Source organism: Myotis daubentonii, chromosome 12, assembly GCF_963259705.1.
Source record: "Myotis daubentonii chromosome 12, mMyoDau2.1, whole genome shotgun sequence".
NCBI lineage: Eukaryota > Metazoa > Chordata > Mammalia > Chiroptera > Vespertilionidae > Myotis > Myotis daubentonii.
Window position 1 is genome coordinate 54,537,039 of NC_081851.1, and position 27,659 is coordinate 54,564,697.

At 37.9% G+C, this 27,659-nt stretch overlaps 1 protein-coding gene across 4 annotated transcripts in view; it reads left to right on the top strand.

Annotated features, from left to right (window-relative positions):
* FBXO11 (F-box protein 11) overlaps positions 1-27,659 on the top strand; it is a 101,815-nt gene that overhangs the window by 40,439 nt on the left and 33,717 nt on the right. For 3 of the 4 annotated variants that reach the window (XM_059659904.1, XM_059659906.1, XM_059659905.1), the window contains exons 2-4: positions 23,273-23,400; positions 23,530-23,611; positions 25,485-25,629. In XM_059659904.1, the coding sequence (XP_059515887.1) occupies positions 23,273-23,400; positions 23,530-23,611; positions 25,485-25,629 (355 nt within the window). Of the gene's footprint in view, positions 1-14,184; positions 14,206-23,272; positions 23,401-23,529; positions 23,612-25,484; positions 25,630-27,659 lie in introns of those variants that run through there. The other variant, XM_059659907.1, reaches the window with a different exon arrangement.

Genomic DNA, 27,659 nt, shown 5'->3' on the forward strand with positions numbered 1-27,659 from the left:
AAAGAGTATTCCTGTCTCACATAGCAAATAGAGTATGAATAATAATAATACATGTGAATTCATTTGGGAGTCTAAAAAGTAGAATTAAATGTCAAGGCTTTCCTTTCTTTTTTTTTTATTTCCACCATTTGTTGGATAGAACACATAATTGATAGGCATATCATTTCCCTAGTACGTGAGTTAGTGATATACCTAACCTCTATAACAGTGGTTCTCAACCTTCCTAATGCCGTGACCCTTTAATACAGTTTCTCATGTTGTGGTAACCCCCCAACCATAAAATTATTTTTTCTTTTCTTTTGTTTTTTTTAAAAATATATTTTATTGATTTTTTACTGAGAGGAAGGGAGAGAGATAGAGAGTTAGAAACATCGATTAGAGAGAAACATCGATCAGCTGCCTCCTGCACATCTCCCACTGGGGATATGCCCGCAACCCAGGTACATGCCCTTGACCGGAATCGAACCTGGGACCCTTCAGTCCGCAGGCCGACGCTCCATCCACTGAGCCAAACCGGTTTCGGCCATAAAATTATTTTCATTGCTACTTCATAACTGTAATTTTGCTACTGTTATGAATCGTAATGTAAATATCTAATATGCAGGATGTATTTTCATTGTTACAAATTGAACATAATTAAAGCATAGTGATTAATCACAAAAACAATATGTAATTATATATGTGTTTTCCGATGGTCTTAGGCGACCCCTGTGAAAGGGTCATTCGACCTCCCAAAGGGGTCGCGACCCACAGGTTGGCAACCCACAGGTTGAGAACCGCTGCTCTATAACGACTTTTATTCCTCTTGACAAAAGACACTGTTGCTTATACATTACATAAATAGTTTATTAAATCTAGATACTTAATATTTATACTGTTATCTTTAATTATGAATTAGTTATTCAAAGGTATTTTCTATCTCTGTTTCACTATCTTTATATGGCTTCTCATGAAGTAATATCAGTACTTAATAAAAGTTTTTTATATTTAATGAATAGGCTCATTTGTTTAGGGTGGATTCTGTTTATCTTAGTTATGATTGTAGTCTTAAAAACTGAAAATCAGCACAGTCACATGCCTTTGTAAACATGACCAGATTACCAACTTTTAATTTAAAAGGATGTAAAATTATGGCAAATTTGCCAGTTAGCAAAAATAGTAGAATAAAATCATAAATTCAGCATTAGGTTTACAATATCTTTATGCTATAATAGAAGATGCTCTATTTTTTCAAAGTCAGCCAGTATCTTTGAAAATTTTTGTGCCACAACCCCAAAATACTAAGTGTAATGAAATAATGTCTGAAACTTTTGAAATAAAGTTATAACTTAAGGCAATTCATGATTTAGGGGCTGTTTATAGATCCTTTGTTTTTGAACAATTTATTAAATTAATGTCTTATTTGGTTATAGGTTTGAGAAGTTTTCTGTAACTAAAAAATAATAAGTAAGCTATTTAAGAACACTTACAGAAATTAAAATGTTTTTATTTAATTCTGTTCTTCATTGGTTTTTAAAGCAGAACACCTATAAAATTAACTAGTGAGGTTTTTTTTCATATATTTTTATTGATTTCAGAGAGGAAGAGGGAGAGAGAGATAGAATCATCAATGAGAGAGAATCATTGATTGGCAGCCTTTTGCACAACCCACACCTGGGATTGAGCCCGCAACCCGGGAATATTGCTTTTACCGGGAATCGAACTGTGACCTCCTGATTCATAGGTCGACGCTCCACCACTGAGCCACACGAGCTGGACAAGAGGCTGCAGTTTTGGTTAACCTTGGTTGAGGCTCCAGGGTAAAATAAATGTTAATTAAGGATATGGATTAAAAACTTATATCCATAAATGTCATTAAAATTTATTAACCAATCGTGAAATATAGCCAATTTCTAATGCAGTGGCTGCTGTCAGGGATCCTTTAGTTTTGTGCTGTCTGGCAAATGAGTTAACCACTCAGGGCACAACATTAAAAAGAAGTGTTTAAACTATTTGGAATAAAGTTGTCTAGCAATCTCATTTATCTTAACGCTAAGAAGCAGACTTCTTAAGCAGCATAAAGACTTCTGAGCAGCATTACATAGTTCTAAAACCTATCTACTTCATTCTTGGAAAAGTCTCCTAAGCTCCTACTTGGTGCCTGTTTACCCTTATGTTTAAAACAGATATACCTGGCATGCTATTTCTTTGGTTTGTCAGAGAAAAGAGGAGTCTGTAGTTTAGTCTCAAGATGACAGCAAGAGGTGAGGGAAAAATTCTATAAGCTGCAGAAGTAATACAAGAAAACCAGCAGTTAGGACAACTTATTCCAGAAAATCGCTTTGTACTAATAAATGAGTCCTCAGGGTCTCATCGTATTACAAAACAATAGATTAATTTCATGATCCTAATTATCATCTTATAATCAAGAAAGGGTTATATTATTTTAATTATATTCTTTTATTTATTTACTTATTTATTTTTAGGGATTTTCTTTTAAAGGCTAAATTTACTTTAGAAATAATTTCAAGCCCAGCTGGCGTGGCTCAGTGGTTGAGGTTCCACCTATGAACCAGGAGGTCAGGGTTCAATTCCTGGCCAGGGCACATGCCCAGGTTGCAGGCTCAATCCCCAGTGTGGGGTATGTAGGAGGCAGCCAATTAATGATTCTCTCTCATCATTGATGTTTCTAGTCTCTCTCCCTTCCTTTTTGAAATCAATAAAAACATTTCAAAAAATATTTTCAATTAGAATAATTAAAATTCTGTTTTGGGTGCTTAAAAAGGATGTAAAGTCTTCAGCTATCCTGAAAAAGTAGCTGTGAAAACACTTTGAGGTTTACAGATATGAAAGACACAGTAAAGCTTTAGCTATTTGTACACAAGGAATTGGACCAGAATCTTTCTTATGGTCTCATTTGTTGATTAATTTATGGAAATGTACTGTTTTTTTTCCCTCTGTGTAAATCATCTAGTACCTATCACTTTTAAATATTGCCAAGTTGGCTCCCTCTCCCCCACTTCAATCAGTGCAAATTACTTTGATCTTAACCTAATCTGGACTGATTCAAAAGAATATATGCACCCCCTTGTTCATTGTAGTGTTGTTTACAATAACCAAGATTTGGAAGCAGCCCAAGTGTCCATCAGTAGATGAGTGGATTAAAAAGTTGTGGTACATTTACACAATAGAATACTACTCAGCCACACACAAAGAAGGAAATCTTACCCTTTGCCAACAGCAAAGATGGACCTGGAGAGCATTATGCTAACCACTTAGAAAAAGACAAATACCATATGATTTCACTCATATATGGAATCTAATGAACAAAATAAACTTAACAAAATAGAAACAGACTTATAGAGAACAGACTGACAGCTTCAAAAGGGAGGAGGGTTTGTGGGGCTGGGTGAAAAAGGTGAAGGGATTAAGCAAAATAAAACTCATAGACACAGACAACAAACAATATGGTGATTACCAGAAAGAAAGGGGAGTAGGGGGATATAGAAGAGGATATAGGGAGGATAAATGGTGATGGAAGGAGACTTGACTTGAGGTGGTGAATACACAATACAATATACAGATGATGTATTACAGAATTGTACACCTGAAACCTGTATAATTTTATTAATGCCACCCCAATAAATTAAGAAAAAAAGAGTAAACCATACAGAATTATTTTTTTAAAAAGTAAACCATTGATGTTGACAGAATGTTCCCCAAATCCCCCTTTTTAAAAAATTTTACATTGTAATATTTTGAACCCTAGATGAACTTGAGATCAGCAGGTATATTTTATTGAGGTATTGTTCCCCCTTACACATCTTAGAATCAAGAAGGGAAACACATTTCTGTGAAGGGTAGTTTTAATTACCCAAATTACAGATCAATTTTATTAGTGTCATTAATTAGGAGTTTATTATATAAATGTTGATATCAGTACCTTTAATTTTGCAGATAATTAGTACTTTTTCTAAGTAGCTCTTTTGTAAGAAGTATAGTTACATTTTTAGTAAAACCAAAAGTACTTTTCAGTAGTTGTTTTTTGTATTTGATGTATCCTTGTATTTTTCAATAAGTATTGGTGCTCTAGATCATTGTTATTGACATCAGCAAATGTTTTTACACCCTTCGGTTCTAATACAAAGAGTTTTTCCTTTTGATTTCAATTAATCATTTATGTGACCCAAGGCAATGTGGCAAAACATATTTTGGCGCCATCTGCTGTTCTTTAATGTGATATTTTATTTACTTCAGTAAAGCTTGTAGATCAAGCATGTCAAATTCTCGGCTGCATTGTGGCCCACAACAAATATTTTTGCAACCCAGCCAATATAACGGTATGTAAGAAATGTCTTAATAAAAATTTCGTAACTTCATTTTTACAATATCCTGTTATACATAATTATTAATAACGAACTACCACGTTTGCTAATGACTGATTACTATAATCGTGTTGCATTCATTTCTCTTACGCACCTTGCACACGGGTGCACCATTTCTCTCCACTAATACTAGCAGCCAATATTTTAGCAGCCAATTGCCACGTCACTTGTTTGGTGTGCACAACAGGAAATATTTCGCTTTCGGAGAACAAGAAAAATAGGTTTATTTGTGCTACGCTTATTAATTTGTGCAGTTATTGGGTGTCTGGTAAATTAATGTTCAAGAAAAAATACTAATTTTTATTAAAATGTTCTATTCTATGTTAACGATTACTTGTTTATTTCAGCCCTTTGTATTCAGCATGTCTTTATTGCTTTTGATTTTTTGCGGCCCACATAAACTTAAACCTTGTTTATTTGACCCGTGTTAGCCTTTGAGTTTGACATGCTTGTTGTAGGTAGATTCAAATATGTATATATTTTTTTTCTCTTCACTCATATAAAGTACAATAATGGGACTTCTTAAATAGTCTGCTAGAGAAGCCTTATGTTTCTTGTATTTGTAACTGCCAAGGCTATCTTGTAATTTTGATGCTAAAATATATTTTCATTCAATGCCTCTGAGTTCCTGAACGCTTCCTTCTCTAGCTTCTTTTGTCTTCCCATAAAAACTCCTGAATAAGACAGATTCACTGGACTGCTTACTTAGTTTTTCTTGTTATTTTTTATGTCCTTTCTTCTTTATGAACACCTAGTATTTCATCTTTCATAGTCTGCTCGTATGTTATCCTCAAGCCCCATTTCTTTTCTTTCTGTGAAATCTTCCCCTATGATTCTGAACTACATTTACTTTTATTGCTTTTCTGTAGTTTCATTTATATAAATTATTTGCACAGAGGCAACATCTTATTTTAGTAAAATGTGTGAGTATAAAATATATATGAATATACACTATTAATAGTCTCTAATTGTCTCACATGATCTGGTACTTTAGCATAATGATATAGATAGGTAGGTAAGTAGGTGGGTAGGTAGATAAATAGCATGTTTTGCTCCTTAATTATCATATATGTCTTTTCTCACTAAACAAATGGCATGTTCGTTGTTGAGTGGTACAATTTACTGATTTTGTAATGTTTAGATAATAAATTTGCATGCACAATTACGTATGAAGACCTGAAAATCTGATGCCCTAATTAGAAGAATTGTGTCCAGAGTAAAGATAACTGAATCCTGAGTGGTGAACTTTGAGTAAAGTGGAAGAATTGCTATGCATAAGTAGCATGATGTCTATTTAGCTGCCCAAAACTTAGCCTCCTATTTCACTATCAAATTTAAACATTGTTGATTTCTTGGTTTCTGCTGTGATGGTTTACTTATAACATTTCCCTCCACCCACCTCATCCCAATATAATTTTAAACCACATACTTAAAGCTTAATTTTATATTTCCTCAACTGAATAATATCCTATCTAATAAAAGACAAAAAGGTAATTAACCGTACTTCCGCTACGCTTCCCATTGGCTAATCAGGGCAATATGCAAATTAACTGCCAACAAAGATGGCGGCCAGCAGCCACGCAGCTGAAGCGAACATGAGGCTTGCTTGCTCCAGTGATGGAGGAAGCCAAGGTTCCCCACTTGCCGCGGTCCGGCTCTGAGCCCGAAAGCAACAATGTTTTAATTATAGAAGCTAAACAAACCCCAGATAACTGCTTTCTGCCGGCCATGGCCTCAGAGCTGGGAGCGCCTGTGATGGCAACAACGTTTCAATTATAAATCCCAGAATAAAGAAAAAAAGGAGAGGCTGGGAGCTTCAGTCGCAGGCCAGCCTGAAAACGGCCCTCAGCCCCTCATCCAGGCTGGCCAGGCACCCAAGCGGGACCCCCACCCTGATTCGGGACACCCTTCAAGGCAAACCAGCCAGCCCTCACCCATGCACCAGGCCTCTATCCTATATAGTAAAAGGGTAATATGCAAACTGACCCTAACAGCAGAAAGATTGGGAATGACTGGTCACTATGACACACACTGACCACCAGGGGGCAGACGCTCAATGCAGGAGCTGCCCTCTGGTGGTTAGTGTGCTCTCACATGGGGGAGCTCTGCTCAGCCACAAGCCAGGCTGATGGCTGCCAGTACAGTGGTGATGGTGGGAGCCTCTCCCGCCTCCTCAGCAGCGCTAAGGATGTCTGACTGCAGCTTAGGTCTGCTCCCCGCTGGCAAGTGGACATCCCCCGAGGGCTGCAGGGCTGCCAGAGGGATGTCTGATTGCCATCTTAGGCCCAATCCCCCGGGGAACAGGCCTAAGCCAGCAGGTGGTCATCCCCCGAGGGGTCCCAGACTGTGAGAGGGCACAAGCCGGGCTGGGGAAACCCCCTCCTCCCCCCGAGTGCACAAATTTTTGTGCACTGGGCCTCTAGTGTATATGTATAAGATGATGATACCATGATTCTTGCCTTTCCACCACTAAGCTGTTTCAATACTACATTTTCATTATCAAGGTTAATAACATTTATATTGTTAATTAAGTATTTTCTTGAGTGATTTGCATTAGGTTGATTCTAAATGTTGAAAATAATAACTGTGTTTGTGTTATGAATATGGAGATACTTTTTTCAGTAGAGCCAAGTATGTACTAGATTCTACTTCTTTCTACTACCTAATATTTCTAGGTCACTCAAAAGAGATTATTCCTAATAGTTCTGATGTTACTTTATACATTTAATGTATTGCCTTTATCATGTCCTCAAGTTTTTATAAGCTCCCTGCTGTTTAACCTATTGATTTCTCTTTTGTCCAGGAAATTTTATTTCTACTGCCCTCTTGAGCCTGGTTCCAATCTATGGGCCTGCTTCACACCGTTTGTCTTGAAATTTCTTCCCTTTATTGTTTTTCTGTGATGATTTTATTAATTACTACATTCTAAGTCTTCCTCTTTTTTTTGTATTTATTCCCGAGTTTTGTTGAAATAATGTCCTCAAGTAATTTTCTAAGAAAGGTTATATAGGGAGATAACTTTGTAAGTCTGCATATTTAGAAATTTCTTTATTTTACTTTCACTCTTGTTTCATAAAAAGATTTCTTTTTATTGATATACAAAGAACATTATTGTTTTCAGATCCACATATTACTGTTATTTTTTATTGTATTTACTTTCAAAGTTCAAAGCTTCTTTGAGGTTTTAAGGGAACTTGATGGCTTCCTTTTCTTTTGTAGCCTCTAACATGCTTTGTTAGGCAGTAGTTTCCTCAATTTTGCTTCTTTTTGTATCCTGTCTCCAAATATTATTGATATTTACAATACAAAAATATCTAAGGAGATACCCATTATGAAAATACAAAGGGTCTAATGTTTACATTTTGGTGGTTTTGTATAAAATGTTAACTCATTAACACTTTGAATAAAATAAGACATGAGAAAGTATGATTTAATATTTTTTAAATTTTTTAAGCATTTCCAAAAGTCATATATTTTCCATTCCATGGTTATTCATTTTTATACTAATACTAGAGGCCCAGTGCACAAAATTCGTGCAAGAGTAGGCCTTCCTGCCAGAACCGGTTTGGCTCAGTGGATGGAGCGTCGGCCTGCGGACTAGGGGGTCCCAGGTTCGATTCCGGTCAGGGGCATGTGCCTGGGTTGCGGGCACATCCCCAGTGGGAGATGTGCGGGAGGCAGCTGATCGATGTTTCTCTCTCATCGATGTTTCTGGCTCTCTATCTCTCTCCCTTTCTCTCTGTGAAAAATCAATAAAATATATATTTAAAAAAAAAAAAAAGAGTAGGCCTTCCTTCCCCCAGCTACCAACACCAGCTTCCCTCTGGCACCTGGGACCTGGGCTTCCCTCGAAGCCCCGACTTCATCCGGAAGGACGTCTGGTCTAATTAGTGTATTATGCTTTTATTATTATAGATACTTCTAGTAATAAGTATATCCAGTAGTATTTAGCAAGACTAATTTGTATTTAGATAGCACAGTGGTTAAGAGTGTGGTGCTCTGGAGTTAGACTGCCTCTGCTACTTAATACTGTGTGACCTTGGGCAAAATGCTTAATCTCTTTGCTTAGTTTCCTCATCTATAAAATAGGAATAATAGCCGAAACCGGTTTGGCTCAGTGGATAGAGCATCGGCCTGGGGACTGAAAGGTCCCAGGTTCGATTCCGGTCAAGGGCATGTACCTGGGTTGCGGGCACATCCCCAGTAGGAGATGTGCAGGAGGCAGCTGATCAATGTTTCTCTCCCATCGATGTTTCTGACTCTCTCTCTCTCTCTCCCTTCCTCTCTGTAAAAAATCAATAAAATATATTTTTTTAAAAAAATGGGAATAATAGTATGCTCTCATAGAGTTGGTACAAGGATTCAATGAGTTAATACATATATAAAACACTAGTGCCGGCACTTTTTAAGTTTTCAGTCTTTAGGTACTACTACTAGTACTACTACTCTTATTCCAGTTACTATAATTATTATCATCATTGTTTATATTTCTCATAAACTTTTTTGAGGCATCTAGATTACTTTTTGTTAAAAATAAATGAAATGTTGTATTTGGAGTCACTTGACCTAAAAATTATTTTGCTACCACTTACTAGCTTTCTAACCTTCAGCATTTCACTGAACTTTAATGGGCCTGAATAAAACAGGTTAATAATATTTTTCTTATCAGGTGATCTCTTGATCTGTAAAATATTACTAGGAATCATGCAGTCCCAGAAATGATGGTCTATGTAACGAGAAAGAAAGAGAACTGATAATGCTCAGCCTCCCCCTCCCTCTCTCCTTCCTCCCTATCTCTGTCCATTTTCCTTCCTTCAAAACATAGTTTATGGGCCTGGCCATTGTGGGTCAGTGGTTGAGCATCAACCCAGGAACCAAGAGGTCCACTGATTTGATTCCTGGTTGGGGCACATGCCCAGGTTGTGGGCTTGATCCGCAGTAGGGGGCGTGCAGTGGATCTATGATGTTTTCATCGATGTTTCTATCTCAATCTATCTCTCTTTCTCTTTTTAAAAATCAATAAAAGCATTTTTTTAAAAGTTTCTGAGATAAATTCACATAAAAGATTAAGCATTTAATGTTTGTAAGAGTATAAGAGTTTCATTCTCATTTTTATCTTCATGCTCTACCTTCCTAGTCTTGCCTATTCCTTCCCCATAAAGCTGAACTAATATAATAAAAAAAGGCATTTCTAACAAATTTCTGAATTTCATGTGAAAATAAAATTAGGGGCAGGCTAAATTGTATTCTCTTAAGCCCTGTGCATATGTTCATTTGTGTGTCCTATTTTATGCTTTACTAATACCTTGTGGGTGTCTTTAGCACATATTGTATTGCTTCACATATTTGTTACATATCTAGCTTCCCTTCTAGATCAAGTCTCTCAGTGGCAGATGTTTATATTGACTAGCAAATGATTTATATGAATCTTAGGTTAGACTAGAATTAGGTTTGTTATAATTGTTGATTTGTGGCCATGGTTATTCTTACTTGAATTAATGATGCACTTGATACTCTGGTCATATTAGCTTCTACTTTGGATGTAATGCTACTTTTGAGTTACAGTGTTGTTCAATTGAACTTAAAAGTACTTATAATTTATAAAAGCTACTGACTTTAAAAATAATTTTTTCTTGTGAAAAATAATTGTATTATTTTTTGAATTTTCTCACTTTAGGGAATACTGAAAATGAAAACTAGAGGTAAAAATATGAGACTAGAAGAGAGAATTTTAAAATGTTCCATTTGGGGGTGAAGTTATTTTATACTCTTTCCTGAAAGCAATGGGCAGGGGGATGTCTTAGGAGAATGGAATGTGATATGTAGCAGGAAAGAATGAAAATAAAGCTAAGCTATTCCCAAAGGATGTTAATCCTTGAATTAGTAGTTGGTTGGTTTTCTATTTCTCATCAAGCTAGAGTTATGAATTCTTGTCAATTCTGGCACCTACAGACATTTTTATGTACAGTACTAGAGGCCCAGTGCATGAATTCATGCACAGATGTGGGGGGGTCCCTTGGGGTGGCCTGCAGGGATTGGGCCAAAACCTATAGTCCAACACTGCCTACCACTCCTGCTCATCCTAGTCCTCCTGCGCCTGCCACAGGCTCACACCACCACAGCTGCACTCTCCAGCTGTGAACCCTGTATCTGGCTCCCATCCTGAAGGGGTGGAGGGGGCAAGACGCAGTTGGCTCCGGGTGGGCGGGCTGTAGGACACCCTTGCCAGCAAGGGATCCGGATCCATCCCGCTGAAGTTCATGCCGCTTTTATATCATTTCTTCCTTACGAAGCGTCTAGGGCAGCGGTTCTCAACCTGTGGGTCGCGACCCCTTTGGGGGTCGAACGACCCTTTCACAGGGGTCGCCTAAGACCATCGGAAAACACATATCTAATTACATATTGCTTTTGTGATTAATCACTATGCTTTAATTATGTTCAATTTGTAACAATGAAATTGGGGGCCACCACAACATGAGGAACTGTATTAAAGGGTCGTGGCATTAGGAAGGTTGAGAACCACTGGTCTAGGGATTGGAAGCGGCCACAGTGCCCAAGGCTGACTTCCAGGAGGCCGGCAGCGCTGTCAGGATTGTGCTGGTGGCACCGGTCATCAGTGCCTGGCCCATTTTCCAGAGATTGGAACTGCAGGACTACTGGGGGAGTGAGTGGCTGCCGCTGGGCTGGTGGGCCACCGGGACCAGTCAGTCAGCTGAGCGGCACTCCTGCTGTGGGAGCGCACTGACCACCAGGGGGCAGCTCCTGCATTGAGCATCTGCCATCTGGTGGTCAGTTCACATCATAGCAACCAGTCGACTGGCCTTTCAGTTCGGTTGCTTAGGCTTTTACATATATAGATTAGACTTGTTCATAGCAAGTCAAACTTTTATAAAGCAGATTTTTACAATGACTTTACTATTGGACTCCCTACCTTAAAATCTTTAAGTAAATTTTTAAAGTAAAATATTTAAGCCTTAAGTGAAATATTTTAACCCTTTGCGGTCGTTTGTCTACTCTCAGCCACCAAAGCTTTTTTACCGTTCCGGTTGTATGTCTGCTCTCAGTCACCACAGCAAGGAACCGTACGAATCTTAACTCTATTCATTCATGTATCAGTTCATAATTTCTCTGAAAGCTCTTAAGTGTCTAAGCGACCTTGTCACAAACCAAAACATTGCCCCGACAAATCGGAGTTATCGAAACTCAATATAAACAAAACGCGGTCGTTCCACACTCGCCATGCAAAACACCGTGGCGAGTCAGTCGCCTTTTGAGAGAGAAGAAATAGACAAGCTCCGGAGATACTTAGCAGAATTTCAAATAAAGCTTTACAAATTACGTTTAACTGTAATTAGGCATTCTCGCTTGTTATTTCAAAATAATACTCCAAAATGGCAAAAAGAAAGTTACCGAAAGAAGTGTACTGCGAATCTGAAAGTAACGATGAAGAGTTTTATTTTGGCACCTTGAATACTGACTCTGACGTAGAAAGTGATAACGTTTGTAGTGATTCTACTAGTAGTGACGTAGTTCCAAAAAAGAATTAATAAATCTTGTTTATCCTTCATAATCTTGCATTTTATGTATCACTGCTCTTTCAATGGAAATTAATTCCGACCAGTACGACACCCATGCCCAAATTTAATACGACTGCAAAGGGTTAAAAGCATTTAAAATAAACTTGATTTCAGTTTATTTTTGGATTTTTTTTTTGGTAGTTAAAAAGTTGTGGTAGTTCCCAACTGTGTTAGAAACAGTTGCCAAGTGTGGTGTTTTACACCTTGAGACTGGGTGCTGTTTCTAAGCACAGTTACTAGCACAGATTTGCCTACGTTTCCAATTTGATCTGTGGCTATGCGTAAGTAATGTGGAATTTGTATAATATTTTGGGGGGGGGGTACCTTTGTAAATTAAATTCCATAAACCATCCTCTAACTTTAGATTACTCTATACCCTAAAATGTATAGACTTTAAACTCCAGCCAATAGTACAGTCTTTTATAAATCTTTGAGGTAGTTATAAAGGTATGTAAAAATTAAGGTATTCTACTAGTACTAACTTCAGAATGTATAGGATTAGCCTGGCTGGGTAGCTCGGTTGGAGCCATCATCCTATACACCAAAAATAAGAATGTATAGAATTAAGTCGCTTATTTTGTTGAAAGGATTTATTTCAACAAATGATGTTATTTAATATCAGATTTCAAATATTTTTAGTAAAGAAAGAATGCTTACTCTCCAGAAGCCTTTGCTTTTCCACTGTGGTTCCTAGTAATAGTGAAGACTCTAGTATATTTTTACATGATTTATATTTAAACAAAAAAATTTGAAAATAAATTTTGACATATATAGTATAATAACCATTTAAATTGCATGATAATTTTTATTATTTAAGAGGACCAATAAGAATTTAGTAAAGGTGTGTGTGTGTGTGTGTGTGTCCATCCATTTAAGTTAACCACTAGCCACATGTGGTTATTGAGCACTTAAAATACGGCTTGTCTGAATTTGAGGCATGCTGTGTTAAAAGTACATCGTTATTTTAAAGATTTAATAGGAAGATAAAAGAATGTAAAATATCTCAATTTTATATTACATGTTGAAATGGTAAATTTTATATATATATATAGTGGGTTAAATCACATTAAAATTTACTTAGCTACTAAAAAATTAAAAATTGCAAAATATGGATCACGTTCTGTTTCTATTGAGATACTGCGTTCAAGAACATTTTTAACTGAAAATTAAATTTTCTATAAGTTATGGTTGAAATTGAATGTTGAGATTTATTTTTATTAGTCTTATATTACAGCTTAACATCTAAATATTAGCATTCTATATTACGTGTAAAAGTGAAAGCTATAAAATTAAAAAAATTTTGATAAAATATTATGTTGAGGGCTTGTTTTTAGACTTTGTTGTTGGGACAAACCATAACCAATCCTGATTTCTTGGTTCTTGATTAGTAGCCAAATAAGCTACCATGGATTATTTAACAAACATTTTGTTTGCTTCAGATGTGCCAAATCAGTTCTGGGGAATACTCCTCCATAATTTTAGAAAGAAACAAAAAATAGTGGGTGTACATGTAAATGAATTCAGAGGTAGGAAGAAGTGAAACAGTACCTGTCAGGTTTTTCTTTTCTTTTATTTTTTTTTAATATATTTTATTGATTTTTTACAGAGAGGAAGGGAGAGAGATAGACAGTTAGAAACATCGATGAGAGAGAAACATCGATCAGCTGCCTCTTGCACATCCCCTACTGGGGATGTGCCCGCAACCCAGGTACATGCCCTTGACCGGAATCGAACCTGGGACCCTTCAGTCTGCAGGCCGACGCTCTATCCACTGAGCCAAACCGGTTTCGGCAGGTTTTTATTTTCTATAAAGTAGTATATAAGTCATCATAGCCCACCAGTAGTGATGGTTTCTTGGAAAAATTCCTTGAACTGAGTAAAATTAAAAGGTCTCCATAGATGAGAACCAACATTTATTAAATATTTATTGGGCATCAAGCTAAACACTGAGGAAGAATATAAAAGAGGGAGGGGGCCTTAACCCTATGAGCTTATAATTTTGTTAGGAAAGTAAGGCATATACCAGAAAAGTAATCAACAACATAAGGTAGCTATGATATGATATGGAAAGAATATATGGCATATATACAGTGCTACAGGAGTTCCAAAGATGAAGACACTAATGACTACAGATTGTTTTTTAACTTTTTCCTTTGCTTACAATAGTGGCCAGGTGATCTTCTCAGAATGACTCCTGCCCTCACCAGTAGCTCAGTTGATGAGAGCATCGTCCAGATACATTGAGGTTGAAGGTTCGAACCCCGGTCAGTGTACATACAAGAATCAACTAATGAATGCATAAGTGCAACAACAAATCAGTGTTCCTCTCTCCCTTCCTCTCTTTCTCTAAAATCAATCTTTTTATTTTAATTAGGAAAAAAATAGCAGAATGACCCCTTTGTAAATACCTTCTGGCACTGTACCTTATAGTCAGTGTTAATATATTTTTTTTATTTTTTATATGTTTTTATTTTAGAGAGGAATGGTGAGGGAGGGAGAGAGAAACATCAATGCAAGAGAGAAACAGCTATCGATTGCCTCCCATACGCACCCAAGACCAGGGATCAAACCTGCAACCTGGGTATGTGCCCTGACCGGGAGTCAAACCAGCAACCTTTCAGTGAATGGGGCAACACTCAACTGAGCCACACTGTCCAGGGCTCAGAAGTAATTAATTATAAGAATTGTATAGAAATTTAGTATAGATTCTTTACCTCAGCACAAATAAGAGTTTAATGTAATGCTTTACAAAACTGAACTTCGAATGCTTTAGAACAGAACTGGTTATCAATGGGAAATTGAGGTTACTGTAGCTTCATATATTTATGGGAACTAATAATTACCAATTTTAAACAGAAGTTGGAGTGGAATGAGAGAGGGTTGTATGGGATGAAAAATTTGAGAATGAAACTGACTGGCTCACTGACTGATAACTCACAGCACGATAAAACAAAGCTGATAGATATCATCCTCACATGCATACACACTACAAACATAGAAATGTTAACACAAAACAAGAGCAAAAGTGTGAATGCATATCTAAACCCTGAGGAAGGAAAGAAGTGAATGAAGTTCCTAGGTGTAGAAATGAGAGATACCAAATCAAAGTAGTAAGAGGGAGGTGGTACTGCTATATAAAATAGCACAGGACCTTTTGGTCTTGGATATATGTCCTAATGCAGCGGACCACCAGTTGGCAACCACTGTCCTAATGGGTCTCTGGTGGAATTTTAGTACACATATAGGGATAGGAAATGTGGTCTTGGACCTGTTCTGAATACAGGTAGCACTAAGACCAAGGTGTGCAGCCTACAACATGAAACAACTTCTCTGATTGTGTTTGGATTTTAAAAAGTGTCCAATGATAAAACAATCTAAAAGAATTTAAATGAGTTTGTAAAATGATCAAGAGAATAAAAAGAAAATGAAAATAAAATTTAAAAATTTTTAAATTTTAAAAGGAAGTATGGTGAAGTAACAGACCAGTATGTAAAACAAACAATAAACCTAAAAAAGGAAAACCAAAGCAACTTTTTAAAAAATATATTTTTATTGATTTCAGAAAGGAAGGAAGAGGGAGAGAGATAGAAACATCAGTCATGACAGTATGGAGTTTCCTTAAAAAACTGAAAATGGAACTCCCATTTGACCCTGTGGTCCCACTTCTAGGAATATATCCCAAGAAACCAGAAACACCAATCAGAAAGGATATATGCACCCCTATGTTCATAGCAGCACAATTCACCATAGCTAAGATCTGGAAACAGCCTAAGTGCCCATCAGTAGATGAATGGATTAGAAAACTGTGGTACATCTACACGATGGAATACTATGCTGCTCTAAGAAGGAAGGAACTCTTACCATTTGCAACGTCATGGATGGAACTGGAGAGCATTATGCTAAGTGAAATAAGCCAGTCAATAAAGGAAAAATACCACATGATCTCACTCATTCATGGATAATAGAGACCATTATAAACTTTTGGACAATAATAGATACAGAGGCAGAGCTGCCTCAAACAGATTGTCAAACTGCAGCGGGAAGGCCGGGGAGGGTTGGGGGGCAGGAGGTAGGGGGGTAAGAGATCAACTAAAGGACTTGTATGCATGTATATAAGCATAACCAAAGGACATAAGACACTGGGGGATAGGGGAGGCTAGGGGACTGTCTAGGGCGGGGGGATAAAATGGACACATATGTAATACCCTTTGTGATACTTTAAGCAATAAAAAAAAAAAGAAAAAAAAAAAAAAAGAAACATCAGTCATGAGAGAATCATTGATCTGCAGCCTCCTGCATGCCCCCAACTGGGATCGAGCCAGCAACCAGGGCATGTGCCCTTGACGGGAATGGAACCCAGGACCCTTCAGTCTGCAGGCCACTCTATCCACTGAAACAAACCAGCTAAGGCCAAAGCAACTTTTGAAATTAAAAATGTAATCATAGAAATTGGCATCAGGTGGATTAAATACCAGATTAGACAGTTATTCTTGCTTTGGCCGAAAAGGAAAAGAAAATCTAGCAATAAATGATTAAGAAGAACTGAATTTAAAATGTAATGACCTAGCCGTAGCTGGTTTGGTTCAGTGATTAGAGCACCAGTCTGCGGACTGAAGGGTCCCAGGTTCAATTCCGGTCAAGGGCACATGCCAGCTTTTGGGCTCAATCTTCAGTAGGGGGCATGCAGGAGGCAGCCTATCAGTGATTCTCTCTCATCATTGATGTTTCTATCTCTCCCTCTCTAAAGTCAATAAAATAAAATATAAACAAATAAATAAATTGTAAGGACCCAAAGGTAAACATTAAAGATACAAGGTTAAAAAAGTGCTGATACAAAACAAAGCTAAAAGCTGTTAGGAAAATATTATCAGCCAAAAATAGATTTCTAAGGCAAAAGGCATTATTAAGCATAATGATGAAAGGAGTAATTCACCTGGAGGAAATAATAATTTTGCCCCTGTATTTCCAAATAACAGCAAAATTTACATACTTAAATTAAATGGATTATCTACAGATAGAGCAGGAAGTTTTATAGGAAATTTCCTTCCAAAGACAATAGACGAATGAAACCACCACTGCCCCAGCAACAACAAAACTAAAGGTATAGAATATTTGAACAAGCAATTAATAGACTGGATATTTTAGATATATTTAAACTTTAAAAATAGAATGTAGATGTTCTTTTCAAGCAGACATGAAACATTTATAGAAACTAACCATGTATTAAACTACAAAGGGATGACTCCACAAATATCCAGTCATATCATACTGGCTATATTTTCTGACTATGTTGCATGCAGTATATAGAAAACTTATTTAATTTTCCAAGTTTTGTTTAAAAGTGATGTTAATAGAATAATATTTAAGTGAAATAAGAGCTAAAACATTGAACACTTTATATGAACCAGACATACTGCTGAGTGTTTTGTATATATTATTCTATTTATATCCTTTCAGTAGCCAGTAGTCCTGGGAATTACAAAATACTGTTCTCATCTTTAATAGTTGAAAAAATGTAGGCTTAAAAATGTTATTTTGCCCAAGGTCTGCTGTTGGAAAAACCTCTGTTTTTTAATATTACATTGTTATAACACCTCATCTTTTAAAAACACCTCTATTATTGTAAAATATAGCTAGGTAGAGAAATTTCACATAAAAGAATTACTCTTAAAGTTTAGAATTATTACTAAGATTGGTATTGTAATACCAACAGGTCAGGAAATAGAACTTTGCCAGCCACTGCAGAAGCCTTTTATGTGCCCCATTCCAATCATAACTCCATCCTTCCCCCCCTCCCCACACACACACACACACACACACACCCAAAAAAGCATTCATATGATAATCATTTTTTTAAAAAAGTAATTTTAGTGCCAAAGTGTACATTCTTACTAGGTGTACCAGTTACTAATGCGGATTTTGTAATCAAAGAAAACACAATAATTTCAAGAGAAACATCAAAAATGCTTTATTCAAAGTAATGTCCATCGCTAGCTACACATTCCCCCCATCTTTAGGTAATTTGTGGATACCGCCCCAATAGAACTTTTCTTGTTTTGAGGCAAACCATTCAGAGACCCAATTTTCCACTTCTTTCGTTTTGAAGTGCTGCTCAGAAAGTGTGTGTGCCATCAATCTGAACAAGTGGTAGTCTGAAGGAGCAAGGTTTGGTGAATACAGCAGGTGGGTTAATACTTCCCAGGCAAGATCTTTTAACATGTCTTTAATTGGTTTTGGAGTGTGTGATGGTGCGTTATCATGAAGCAAAATTACTTTGCCATGTCTTCTGGAACATTCTGATCGTTGCACGATCAAAGCGTGGTTCAAATTGATTATTTGTTGTCGGTAGCGATCAGTATTAATGGTTTCACCTGGTTTTAGAAGCTCATAATACTCCACACCTTCTCTGATCCCTCCAAACACAGAGCATTGTCTTCTTTCTGAAGCAATTTGGCCTTGCAGTCAATGTTGATGGTTGACCTGGATCAATCCATGATTTTGTGCATTTGGGATTCTCAAAATAAATCCACTTTTCATCTCCAGTCGCAATTTGATGCCAAAAAAAGACTTTCTTTCATGCCGTTGAAGCAACATTTTACTGATGACTTTTCAGTTTTCCATTTGTCTTTTGTTCAGTTGATGTGGCACCCAATTTTCCTCCCTTTAAAATCTTTCCCATTGCTTGTAAAGGATCGGAAATTGTTTGCTGAGCAACGTTTAATCTTTCTGCAAGTTGTTTTTGAGTTTGACACGCATCTTCATCCAATAATGCTTGTAATCGTTGGTCTTCAAACTTTTTCGGTTGACCTGGACGTTCTTTGTCTTTCACATTGAAATCATCACTTTTAAAGCTTTTAAACCAGCGTTCACAAGTATCTTGAGATGGAGCATGTTCACCATAAGCTTCCCGAAGTATACGATAACTTTTTCTTCAAAATAATGAATTAAAACTTCCCGCAAATGCTCTTTTTTTGCACGAAATTTTTAAGTGTAAAAATGTCTATGATGTTAACACCTTCAGTAGATTTGACATATGAAGTTTTGAAGCATATTGTCAATACAACAAAATAGCATACATATCAAATCGAATATATATCAGTATATGTGTAACTCCATCTATTGAAAAAAAGTCTACATTATTAACTGGTACACCTAATAAACAGAATGCTTTAGTTTTGCTTATTTTTCCCCCACTGATTTCCCATGCAATTTATTAGTTGATGAAACTGGTACTGTATAGTTTGACCTTAAAGTTCCTTACAGGTTTAATCAGATTCAGATTTGATGTTTTGTCAAAGAGGTGGTGATGTGTTCTTTCATCAGGAGATATACAGTGCCTGATTGTTACTCTCTTTATGATATTATGGACCTATTAATACTCATTGGTTAAATCCATGAACTCTTTTAGAGTTTGCAGATTATTTCTAATTTTCTTATTTCTTCTTTATTTATTGCTAGAATGTTTCTGTAGAGAAGCTTCCTCTCATTTCTTACTTGGTTACTTGATGGTTCGGTTTATATAAGAAAAGAAGTAAAATATTTGATTATTTACTGTTATTTTCCAATTTTCAGAAGATGAGTTGGTTTTTAGTAACATCTTTGAAAGTAACCTTTTTTTTTAAAATATCATTATAAACTCACAGATTTAAATATATCTCTTTTAGTTCAAATTGTCCCATCTTTGGCCAGTGGGTGGCTCCTTACATCATGGAGTTTATATTTTAGTAAATATATACACATGTAAGAATATGTATGTATAACCTTAAACCACACATACTAAAAACTGTGTATTTCGGTTTTTAAACTTACTATATATTAAAGATAGTTCCTTATCAGTCTATATAAAACTGTTTTATATCTTGTAATTACCACATAATAGTTTATTGTATAGCTAGCTAGACCATCGTTTATTTAACAAACCCTTATTGATGAACATTTGATTGTTACCTTTTAGTATTGGTAACAGTATGCAATAAAAATCTTGGTCCATACTTCTTTGTCCACATGTGTGAATATAGCTGCAGAATCAATTCCTAGAAATGGAATTGCTAAGTAATAATAGCTATTTCCAAATTGCTCTTCTTAGAGCAATTAAGAACTCTTTTCCTTCATATTATCCTTTCATAATACTAATATGTGACCAAACTTTTTATCTTTGATAATTTGCTATATGAAAAATATCTCATTTTCATTTCTGTTAGCATTTCATTTCTAGTTTCTTAATTCTGAATTATCTGCTCATGTCCTTGCCTTGGCCCAAATTTCTATTGAATTATTTATCTTTTCCCTATTTATTTGTAAACGCTCATATATAATTAAGGAAATTATTACCCATTTGTGTGACGTTTGTTGCAATTTTTTTTCCTAATTGTGTTGCTTCTTTTAACTGTTCATGGTGTTAATTTTCCAAGCAGAATTTTTAATGTCTTATATATTACTCAAATGTATTATTTAAAAACAATCCAAACTCAGAGAAGAGTTCGTTTTTCCCCCCTGATTCTTTCCAGAATAAGTGCCAACCTGTTGTCCTGTCAGCTCCTATTGTTAGTCTGTATTTCCTACAAACAAGGATATTATTCTAAATAAACATACTTTTATAGCTATAAAAGTCAGAAAGTTATCATTGACAAATTATTGTCTTCTACTCTTTAGACCCCGCATTTAAGTTTCACTATTGGTCCTAATAGCCGCATTTCAGCAAAAGGATCTAGTTCAGAACCACACATTGCATTTAGTTGCCATATCTCTTTACTATCCTTCAGTCTGAAACAGTTCTTCAGACTTTCCTTGACTTTCATAACTTCGACAATTTTGAAGATGATTCAAAATAAATTAGAACAAATTTGGGTTGTCTGATGTTTCCTCACAATTAGATTTGGGTTATGCTGCGGAATATAGCTGCTATCAGGTGGCACACCATTTCAGTTTGTCCTACTAATGATGATACTCATTTTGATCACTTGATTAAGGTACTATCTGGTTGACATCTCTACTATAGAGTTACTGTTTTCCCCTTTCTAAAGTTTTTTCTAAACATCCCATTCTTTATTCAATTTATTCATTTATTTATAGCAGTATGAATTTATGGGTTGCTGTTCATTCAGTGGGTTATAATTCCTTTACTATCATGAATTTTGATGCTGTAACATAATTTTGTTAGAGGGTGAGCATTCAGGCTAACTTCTGAGTCCTTTTGACATGTCCTCATCATTCTTATAGCACTTTCTTATTTCTACCACAAGGTATTTCAGGCTCATCTTATATTTCCCCCAATCTGGAATCTGCCATTTCTCCAAGGAACTTTTATTTCTTTTATAGAAAATGTTATTCAGCCCTATCTGGTTTGACTCAGTGGATAGAGTGTCAGCCTGTGGACCGCAGGGTCCCAGGTTCGATTTCGGTCAAGGGCACATACCTGGGTTTCAGGCCCCCCCCCCCCCCAGCCCAGTCCCTGGTCAGGGCTCATACAGGAGGCAACCAATCAATGTGTTTCTCTCATATCGATATTTCTCTCTGTCTTTCCCTCTCTCTTCCACTCTCTCTAAAAAATAAATAAAAAAATAAATCAATGGAAAAATATCCTCAGGTTAGAATTTTAAAAAAAAGAAGCCCTAGCCAGTTTGGCTTAGTGGATAGAGCATTGGCCTGCGGACTAAAGGGTCCTGGGTTTGATTCCGGTCAAGGGCACATGCCCAGGTTGTGGGCTCAATCCCCAATAGGAAGCGTGCAGGAGGCAGCTAATCAATGATTCTCTCTCATCATCGATGTTTATGTCTCTCTCTTCCTCTCCCTTCCTTTCTGAAATCAATAAAAATATATTTTTTAAAAAAAAGAAGAAGAAAATGCTATTCAGAAGCCAAGCTCCAAATGCTACTCACGCTCATTGGTATTGAAGTGTCACTGCTTCTAGGTTTGCGCTGTCTCAGTGAACAGAGCTAGGGAACATATATACGTACACACACCCAAACACTTAGATCTATAATCATTTCTATATCTATTAGAAATCATGAGTTCTATGTTGATACCTTCAGTTCTAGTCTAACAACATAGAGTTTATTCTAGTTTTCTCTCTTTAATTTTAACTCTCTTCTCTGACAGAAGCTATCTGGCTTCCATTATCTTATTTATTTGCTTAGTTCCTGTATTGTATGTAACCAGTCTTCCAGGTCTACCATTCCTGCTGCTGTGTGACAGACACCCTTTTCTCCCTGTTCTCTCTGACTCTTCATTCCAGGGCCACCCTGCCCTCCGTGCAGACTTCTTTTTTCTCCTCTTGAACTCGAACACCCTGCGCCAGACCACACTCTTTGTGGATGCTCTTTTCATCCTTCTTGGTATCTGATATTTTATATCAAGCTGTCCATCTGTCGACATCTTCCTCACTCACCCGCTTTGTCTCTGACACCCCTTGCCTGGTTGCCCTTCCCATCCCTCGTGGGCTCTAACCATGACTCACTCCCCTTCTCAAGCCTCTGATCAAGTGAACATCCTCCTCACCTGTTTCTTTTTAATGCCTTCCAAGTTTTGTGTCATAACCTTGAAAGAACTTCTCTACTTTAGTGTTATAAAAAAATAATTTTTTTCTATATTCTTCTTGTGATTTTTGTTTCCTTTTTGTATTTAAATATATGGTGTATTTTGGAATTTATTTTGAAATAAGAAATAAAATAAAAAGCCAACATTTCACTCAGATGGTTATCTAGTTAGCTGGAATTTTATATAAAAGTTGTATTTCCCACCACCACCACCACAAAAAAAGATTTTTTTAAAGTTTTTAAAAAGTCTACTGCAGCCCTAGCTAGTTTGGCTCAGTGGATAGAGCGTCGGCCTGTGGACTGAAAGGTCCCAGGTTCAATTCCGCTCAAGGGTACATGCCCGGGTTGCATGCTCCATCCCCAGTAGGAGGTATGCAGGAAGCATCTGATCAGTGATTCTCTCTCATTTATGTTTCTGTCTCTCTCCTCTCTGAAATCAAAAATATATTTAAAAATAAAATAAAAAGTTTACTGCATCCATAGAGCTCTTTTTTTAATAGACTAGAGGCCTGGTGCATGAATTAGTGCATGGGTGGGGTCCGGCTGAACTGCCCCAATTGGGGTGGGAGGGGCGATCAGGGGAGGGGCCGCCGGTAGTTGGCCGGCTGGCCCCGCCCCCAATTGGGGCGGGCTATTGGGAGCAGGGCTGGCCAGGGGAGGGTCTGCGAGCGGTTGGCCAGCTGGCCCCGCCCCCTGGTCAAACTTCCGGTCAAACTCCCGGTCGAGGGGACAATTTGCATATTAGCCTTTTATTATATAGAATGTCATTTTTCATAATTGCTTTTGTTTATAACAGATGATGATGTACCTGCAGATATGGTTGCAGAAGAATCAGGTCCTGGTGCACAAAACAGTCCTTACCAGCTTCGTAGAAAAACTCTTTTGCCGAAAAGAACAGCGTGTCCTACAAAGAGCAGTATGGAGGTAAATTGTCACTGCTTTTCTTTTTGTAATGAAAAAATTGTTAGGAAACAAACAAAAAAGGAAAGGGAATGTCATTTTTTAGAAGTAATAAAAATATTTGCTTAATTAGTTTTCATTTTGTTTTTGAAGGGTGCCTCGACTTCAACGACAGAAAACTTTGGTCATCGTGCAAAACGTGCAAGGGTATCTGGAAAAACACAAGATCTTGCAGGTATTTCCTATGGGAAAACTAAGGGACATGGTCAAGTAACTTTTTTTATTTTGTTTGATACCAAAATATTAAAATTAAATGTACTTTAATATTACATTTGGGATTGAGAAAATGATTATTATAGAACTAGAGGCCCGATGCACAGATTCATACATCGGTGGGGTCCGTTGGTGTGGCCTGCGGGGATTGGGCCAAAACCTGCAGTCCAACGCCACCTGCCACTCCTGCCTGCTGCTCTCGCTCATCCCAGCCCTGCTGCACCTGCCGCCACAGGCTTGTGCCCAGTCAGCCCCGATTGGGAGAGGCTCACGCTGCCACAGCAGCTTTCGCCAGCCATGAACCCTGCTTCTGGCACCCGTCAGTCAGCTGAGCGGCACTCCCGCTGTGGGAGTACACTGACCACCCGGGGGCAGCTCCAGTCGTTTGGTCACTTAGGCTTTTATATCTATAGATAAACATGACAACTCTGACTTCTCCCTCTTTGTCTTTGTTATATAAAAATACCTGTGTTGCCCTAGCTGATTTGGCTCAGTGGACAGAGCGTCAGCCTGCAGACTGAAGGGTCCCAGGTTCGATTCCAGTCAAGGGCACATGCTCGGGTTGCAGGGCGTGCAGAAGGCAGCTGATCAGTGGTTCCCTCTCATCATTGATGTTTCTGTCTCTCCCTCTCCCTTTCTATCTGAAATCAATAAAAATATATTTAAAAAATAAAAACACCTGTGGCCCAGACGGTTTTGCTCAGTGGATAGAGCGTCTGCCTATGGATTAAAGGGTCCCATGTTCAATTTTTGTCAAGGGACTTTTCCCCAGGTTGCAGGCTTGATCCCCAGTAAGAGGCATGCAGAAGGCAGCCAATCAATGATTCTCTCTCATCATTGATATTTCTATCTCCCTCTCCCTTCCTCTCCGAAATAAAAAAGAAAAAAAGTGTTTTAATAAAATATGCCTTGTGCCCTGGCCAGTGTGGTGAAGTGGTTAGAGCGTCGGCCAGCCCACGGAAGGATTGGATTCCCAGTTAAGGGCGCACATACTTTGGTTGCAGGTTCAATCCCATCGGGGTTGTATGGGAGGCAACCAATCGATGTGTCTCTTTCACATTGATGTCTCTCTCCCTCGTTCCCTTCCTTCTATTCTCTCTAAGAAAAAAAAATCAATGGAAAAAAAATATCCTTGAGTAAGAATTCAACCAAAAATTAAAAACCTTTTGTATATTTTCACCAGTTTCTGAAATGGTACGTAATAGCTAAAAGAGAATACTTATGTCAAGATAAACAAAAATAAATGTGCTATCTATGAAAAAAAATGTTTATAAAATGATTGCCGCCCTAGCCAGTTTGGCTCAGTAGGAGGAGCATCTGCATGTGGACTGAAGGGTCTCAGGTTCGATTCCGGTCAAGGGCACATGCCTGGTTTGCGGGCACAATCCCCAGTGTGGGGGTAGCAGGAGGCAGCCAATCAATGATTCTCTCTCATCATTGATGTTTCTATCTCTCTCTCCTTCTTCATTCCTCTCTGAAATCAATAATGGTATATTTAAAAAAAAAAAAAAAAGATTGTCATCACAAAATAAAAGCTACTTGTTAGATAAAATGGAAATTATGCTTTTTATTTTATTTTTAATCCTCACCCGAGGATATGTTTTTATTGATTTTAGAGAGTGGGGGGAAGGAGAGAGAGAGAGAAAAACATTGATTGGCTGCTTCCTGTGTGTGACCTGACCTAGAATCAAGCCCACCACCCTTCAGTACACAGAACAATGCAACCAACTGAGCTACACTAGCCAGAGTGAAAATTATGCTTTTTAAAAAATGGGGAAGTCTTTACTAACACAATAAATAAGTTGTTTCTATTTTATTTGTTAATCTCTTTATAGCAGCACCTGCTGAACAGTATCTTCAGGAGAAACTGCCAGATGAAGTGGTTCTAAAAATCTTCTCTTACTTGCTGGAACAGGATCTTTGTAGAGCAGCTTGTGTGTGTAAACGCTTCAGTGAGCTTGCTAATGATCCAATTTTGTGGTAAGTGAAAATTTATTTCTTATTATCTTGAGATATATTATTTGGTGCCCAAAATGCTTGAAATGCTAGGGAGGTTGAAGTGTTGATTATAATTAAATAAGAATAAAATTAGATTGCTTGTAAATTCTAAGTTACCTGTTTATCACAAATGTGAGTTGTCACTTTAGGTAATATTTACCAACACTAATAAAAGAGAAAAATGGTAATTGGCGTACGACGATACCCTTTTCATTGGCTAATCAGGGCTATATGCAAATTAACTGCCAACTAAGATTTGCAGTTAACTGCCAACTAAGATTGGCAGTTAACTGCCAACAAGATGGCGGTTAATTTGCATATGTAGGCACAATGCAGGGAGGCGAAAGGGAATGCAGGAAGAAGCCCCCTGCCACTGACAGTGATCGGAAACCCAGGGGGGAGCTAAGAGCTGGGGGGCAGGGCAAAGGTGGCCCTGGGGCCGCCTTTGCCCTGCCCCCCAGCCATGACCGGAGAATCAGGTGCCTTTTCCGCCCTGGCCAGTGATAACAGGAAGTAGGGGTGGAGCCAGCGATGGGAGCTGGGCACGGTCGAAGCTGGCAGTCCCAGGAGTTAGGGGCCCCTTGCCTGGGCCTAAAGCGAAGCCCACGATCGCGGGGCCGCTGCAGCTGTGGGTCCCCGCTGCCCGGGCCGGACGCCTCAGCCAGAGGCTTCCTGCAGGGGCAGGGGCGGAGCCCACGCGATCGCGGCGCCCCCCGCTGCCACTGCAGGTCCCCGCTGCCCGGGCTGGACGCCTAGGCCAGAGGCGTCAGGCCTGGGCAAGGGGCCGATCCTGTGATTGGAGGGTGATGGGGGTCAACGCCTGAGGGCTCCCAGTATGTGAGAGGGGGCAGGCTGGGCTGAGGGACACTCCCCCCCACACACACACCCAGTGCACGAATTTCGTGCACCGGGCCCCTAGTAAAACAATAAATGAAGTACTTTCTCTGCTATTTATCAGTTAATAGCAACTGAGTGTATAAAATGTTTTTCATTTAATTGCTTTTAAGAAACAGAACTAAGTCCGGTTGGTGTGGCTCAATGGTTGAGCATCAACCTATAAACCAGGAGGTCACGATTCAATTCCCCTGTCTGGGCTTATGCCCAGGATGTAAGCTCAGTCCCCAATATAAGGCATGCAGGAGGCAGCTGATCAATGATTCTCTCTCATCATTGATATTTTCTGTCTCTTCCTCTCCCTTCTTCTCTGAAATCAATATAAATATATTTTTTTAAAAAAATACAGAACTAAGGCCCTGGCCGGTTTGGCTCAGTGGATAGAGCGTCAGCCTGTGGACTGAAGGGCCCCAGGTTTCATTCTGGTCACAGGCATGTGTCCAGGTTGCCAGCTTGATTCCCAGTAAGGGGCGTGCAGGAGGCAGCCAATCGGTGATTCTCTCTCATCATTGATGTTTCTCTCTCTCCCTCTTCCTTCCTCTCTGAAATCAATAAAAATATTTTTAAAAACAAAACACTCAACTAAGTCTAATTTAAAACAGCTAATTAAATTTGATAGTTTAGTGAATGTTATATATCACTTTTGGAAAATACTTCGATAGTTATATTCATGACCTTGAACTATGCATGCCCTTTGACCCAGTAATTCCACTTCTGAAAATGTTTTTGCCTTATGTACAAATTTTTCATAATGTTATAGTTAATAGTGGGGGGGATTAGAAATTAGATCTAGCAATAAGGAAATGGGCTAAGTCAGGGGTGGGCAAACTTTTTGACTCGAGGGCCACAATGGGTTCTTAAACTGGACCGGAGGGCCGGAACAAAAGCATGGATGGAGTGTTTGTGTGAACTAATATAAATTCAAAGTAAACATCATTACATAAAAGGGTACGGACTTTTTTTTTTTTTTTAGTTTTATTCATTTCAAACGTGCCGCGGGCCGTAGTTTGCCCACGGCTGGGCTAAGTGAACACAATATAATGTCTGCTTGGAGGGTTGGGGTATAGTCATGAACAGTGATTTTTTTTACAGTTTTTAATAGCATGAGAAAATGCTAT